General features: G+C 39.6%; 1 protein-coding gene across 1 annotated transcript; it reads left to right on the forward strand.

Annotated features, from left to right (window-relative positions):
* The first annotated feature begins 1,308 nt into the window (after positions 1 to 1,308).
* LOC122071502 (aldehyde oxidase GLOX-like) lies at positions 1,309 to 2,830 on the forward strand. The gene has a single exon (XM_042635860.1). The coding sequence runs from the start codon at positions 1,331 to 1,333 to the stop codon at positions 2,828 to 2,830; it is 1,500 nt and encodes a 499-aa protein (XP_042491794.1). The 5' UTR covers positions 1,309 to 1,330.
* Positions 2,831 to 5,514: the final 2,684 nt, after the last annotated feature.

The raw sequence follows: 5,514 nt of genomic DNA on the forward strand, positions 1-5,514 counted from the left end.
TAACACCCCCCCCCAAAAAAAAAGAAAGAAGTACATCAATAAATTAATATAGAAAAGATACTCGTGTAAAGATCATCGTCTATATGTATATATTTTGTAAGCTCTGTTGAACAAGAAAACAGTGTTGAATTTCATCATACAAATTCGTGGTTCCAACGAATGATGGATTTGATTAATATTAAACTGTCTTGCTAAGAAGGAGGCCGGCCGGCTGCAAATGTCAAAGTCGTCCTGCACAAATCTCCAGCTTTTGCAGAAAAACATATATTCGTCTCATTTATGAGTGTTATTTTATTTATTTTTATTTTTAAAATAAGAATAGAAAATAATATATATATATATATATATATAATTTATATTTTTATAAATGAGCTCCAAGGTCCAAACTCATATCCCAGTTTATTAATTTGTTCTACCAGGCCAGTACTCGCTAACAAATAATAAGTAATATTGAGAGAGCTGGCTAGCCCAAGACGGCAGCATGAACAGTTTTGTTCGTTTGTTTGTTTGTTTATGTATAAGAATTAAGAACATCATAATTAAGTGTCTTTTTTTTTTTGGTAACAAATAATTAAGTTTTGTCGGGTATCATAAGAAAACGTGTTTTTATTGCAAGTTGCAATGATAGAGAGATTATGGAAATAAGAAGTAATCATTAATCTACATATAGAATTTAGAACCCCAGCAAGCAAGGATACAAATTGACAGCTTCCAACTCATCCCCGATGAGTCGTTCCCTGCACGACCATTCTCAGCGGTTTAACTCTGACTAATTAACTTCGTTCTTCTTTCCACTTAACAATATTTAAAAGATTTAACAAAAAAAAAAAAAAGGTATTACTTTAAAAGGGCCAACCAACCCTATGTCCCTGTGCTATGTGTATTTGGAGGTATATATTATATAATAATAGCCGCTTTGCTCATCAAGCCTTCATTAATTAATCTTCTTCTTCTCCTTAGACACCTGCAGATCGACCCACACAGTATATAACACACGAAGCTATCAACCTATATATGTAGTATATTGTACACATCCTGATCGATCTCTATCGATCAAGTTGGCCTTGATTCATTAATCTCTCGCTCGCTCGCTCGCTCGCTAGCTCCTTGCTACCTACCCCCCTGCAGCAAGGACCATAACGCCCGGACGTACGCAGCTATCCATCCTTTGATAAGGATGGCTGCTTCTGCTCATCCGTCCATTAATCTTTGTTCCTCATCCTTGTTAATCTTTCTGATCGTTATTATCAATTCCATTAATATTACATCAGCGGCTCCTCGAGGCGGTGGTCAATGGCACCTCGTCCAGAAAAGCATTGGCATATCGGCTATGCACATGCAGCTCCTCAGCAACGATCGCGTCGTAGTCTTCGATCGCACCGACTTCGGCCGTTCTAAGCTCTCCTTGCCCCATGGCAAATGTCGAAATGACACCAAAGACTTGGCCCTCCAATATGACTGCACCGCTCACTCCGCAGAGTATAATGTACGTAAAAATTCCATACGTGCCCTTATGGTCCTGACCGATACCTGGTGCTCTTCCGGTGCCGTCTCCCCCAACGGCACCCTCATCCAGACCGGTGGATTCAATGACGGTGACCGTGTTGTCAGGTCTTTCCAGCCGTGTTCTACTTGTGACTGGCAAGAGATTTCAAATGGACTCATTCAACGACGTTGGTATGCCACCAATCAAATACTACCGGATGGACGGATCATCGTGATCGGTGGGCAAGAGAACAATTACGAGTTCTATCCCAAAACCTCCACATCCGCTACTGTATTCTCCCTAACGTTTCTAGAACAAACCAGTAATCTCTACCCTTTTGTTCACCTCAATGTGGATGGCAACTTATTCATCTGCGCCTACAACGAAGCAATCTTGTTCAACTACACAAGTAACTCTGTCGTACATACTTTTCCCCCAATTCCAGATTATCAGCCTCGTACCTACCCATTCACCGGATCCTCAGTTCTGCTCCCACTAAGGAACTTACAGTCTTCATCGGTGGAAGCCGAGGTACTCATCTGTGGTGGAGCACCATGGGACTCATACCAGGATGCCACTTCAGGAAACTTCACCGCTGCCCTAAATACATGTGCTAGGATCCGAATCACCGACCCGAATGCGGCATGGACAATGGAGACAATGCCCCTCGCTAGAGTGATGGGAGACATGACGTTACTCCCCAACGGCCAAGTCTTGATCATCAACGGTGCCCGAAGGGGGCTTGCCGGTTGGGAATATGGCCGAGATCCGGTGTTCTACCCTGTTCTCTACCTACCCGATAACATAAACGGGTCGTCTCGCTTCCAAGTACAAAACCCAACTACCATTCCACGTATGTACCATTCCACTGCAGTCTTACTCCGTGACGGTCGAGTTCTAGTGGGAGGAAGCAACCCCCATCAGTACTACAACTTCACCGGCGTTCTTTATCCCACGGAATTAAGCTTAGAGACATTCTCACCTCCTTATTTGGATCCCAGATATTCGAGATTCCGTCCTACGATCATCGCCCCAGCCGCATACACCAAGCTGAGGTATGGGCAACGATTTTTGTTACGCTTCTCTGGTACTGATCAGGTGTACGTGAACCGGAGGAGGTTAGCAGTGACAATGGTGGCTCCATCCTTCACCACGCACTCTTACTCCATGAATCAGAGGCTGTTGGTATTGGATAGCAGAAATTTGATTGCGGTGACCAAGTCGTCCTATGTCATGGCAGTGACCACTCCCAATTCACCTTTCCTGGCACCTCCTGGCTATTATCTTTTATTCTTGGTTCATCATAATATACCTAGCGAGGGGATTTGGGTTCAACTAATCTAGTGATGAGTGAAATATCATATTGTAGTTTTTTAACTTTCATTCATGTTATACATTTTTTACACATGTTCCTAGCAAACAGGAATAACCAGACCAGCCATTAAAAAAAAAAAAAAATTGTACTGTACTTAATTAATCTTTTTCTTCTGCTTATCATGGACTGTATTTGTTTCTTAATTGTATTTGGTAATGTAATTTTTGGTTTCATAGTTTGATTTTATCGAATTTGGAAAATGATGGGACTTGTTTTTTGGGTAAAAGAGCATGATGAGATTTCAAAATGGCCGAATAGCCCCTCCCTGGTCCCTTCCAAGATTTAGCTAGAAAGGATATTCATGTTGGGAGCTTAATCTGAAAGATCGTTCCCTTACGGTGATCATTATAACACACATAGTAGTTGTCACAGACAAAGAACATGAACCGTTTAAGAACTAAAACCAAACCTGTATAGTTTGGGAAGCCTCCACCTATTTTTTATCACGAACTATGTTCGTCATGCTCAAAGATTGGTCCCACGAACAAAATATAGTCCTCTAGGGTCTTCTGCATTCTCCTACTTGGATCCTCACCATAATTCTGTGAGTGAATTATGTTCTCACATAGTGGTGACACCACAGAGACTATTTATAATAGTCTACCTAACCAAACCTCTATGGGTCCAAATGAAGCATATGTATTACTATAAAACTCAACATTTTCCCACTTAGGAAAAATTAATACAGTATCTTTCTATTTGGAGTTTGGCCATATATACTCATAGCCAAAAACTCCCCACTTTAAACTTTGATTCAAATAACTTGCCCATCATGTTGAACAATAGCAAAATACATACTTCAATATATTACATGCATCTACATACTATCACAAACACAAGAAACTCATTATTCAAATCACCCGGGATATAGACAAGGAAACTATGTTACACACATGTGATCACATAAATGTGTTTCCATGTAGGTCCTTTTCCTCATCAGAGATCAGCCCACCTTGAATTGCCTCATAAGCAGAAACTTTTATACCTTGGAAAACCACCATAACACGACGTTTATACATTTACTTTGGCAAACAGCCTGTGGTAAACCACCACTTCTTTAGATTTAGGTTAAATGCTGTCATAAATCACAACCTTTGGCTAAATCTGCAATTTACCATGACATGTCAGAATAAACAGGTTACAAACATATGAATTATAACCACATAACAACATAATGGAAAAAAAATGGAAGAAAATCATTGCATTAAAATATTTATAGTTAAGCAAATAAATGTGCTCCTACTCAACTAGAGAATAAAACTACTTCTAAATAAGCATATCAAAAGATCATAGTACACCCATACTAGAGACATGAGCCTTGAAGGCTCCCACAGGAAAAGCTTTGGTGAGTGGATCCGCCAACATCTTCTCAGTAGTGATGTGCTGAACATCGATCTTCTCATTACCAACCTTATCTTTGACGAGCATGTACTTGATGTTGATGTGCTTTGAACTTTTAGACTTCTTGTTATTCTTTGAGAAGAATACTGTGGAGTTATTATCACACCATAACCTCATTGGTCGAGAAATAAAGTCTACAACCTTCAGCACAGAAATGAAGTTCTCAACCATACATCGTGCTTGGATGCTTCATAGAGTGCCAGAAACTCTACCTGCATAGTGGACGAGGCTAGAATGGTTTGCTTAGTGCTCCTCCATGAGATGGCTCCACCGCCCATCAAGAAGATGTAATTAGAAGTGGACTTCCTATCATTCGTGCAACTACTGAAATCAGAGTCAGAATATCTTGTCACCTCAAGTCTGTCACCAACACTGTAGACCAGCATGAAGTCCCTTGTCTTCTACAAATACCTCATTATATATGGTTTTCTTTTCCATCTTCTATTTTGAGTTGGGGAAAGTTTTTTGTTTAATTTGGTTTGTAAAACCCATAATTTTTCATCCAAGCTTACTAGATAATCGTTACATTGTTGTATTCTAGAGGCAGATTTCTGTATAACCTTAGTGCATTACTAAGCTGAAAATCAAAGCCTTAAGGAGAGCACTTGTTGTGTGCTTTTATTACTTAGTGAAATGAAATTAAATTGTTTCCAATAATTGCAGGCCTGAAGCTTGCAGTCAGCATTTATTCATTTTTATAGGTAAGAACAAATTTTATTGAACAAAACAATAATGAATACACTGGTCAATCAGAACCACCTTTTATAAGATCACAAAGCTCATTTAGGAAACCAAAATGGTAGATCATAGTCTCTACATCCCCATTATGCATAGATGAATCCACTGGTTGATTAAGCTCCCTCCAAACATGATGATAATCACTTCAAAAAAGCCTATCCTCCATCATTGGTATGTGTTTAGGATGGAATCGTGTATTGGCTTAGCCAAGGAAACAACTTGTTGCCATGTTGGTGACATTTTATTTTCATAGGTTTCTTGCGGCATAGCAATTCAATAAGTGCTAAGACTTTGTGGACAAATGGACACTAAGGTCCTCTATTCACATGCAAATTGTAGCCATATTGGAGTTGGACACCAAGGTCCTCTACTCACATGTCAAATTGTAGCTATATTGGAGTTGCCTATTGATGAGCACATTTATGTGTGAAATCTAGGGTAGTAAAACATGCATTTTACATATTTAGAATGGAGCTACCTTGGGTTTTACTCTCTTTTTGCAGGTTTTATATTT

The sequence above is a fragment of the Macadamia integrifolia genome, unplaced genomic scaffold (genome assembly GCF_013358625.1).
Source record: "Macadamia integrifolia cultivar HAES 741 unplaced genomic scaffold, SCU_Mint_v3 scaffold_244A, whole genome shotgun sequence".
Classification (NCBI taxonomy): domain Eukaryota; kingdom Viridiplantae; phylum Streptophyta; class Magnoliopsida; order Proteales; family Proteaceae; genus Macadamia; species Macadamia integrifolia.

Coding starts and splice junctions, on each gene's coding strand:
- LOC122071502 (XM_042635860.1), top strand. CDS start 1,331: ATGCACATGCAGCTCCTCAGCAACGATCGCGTCGTAGTCTTCGATCGC.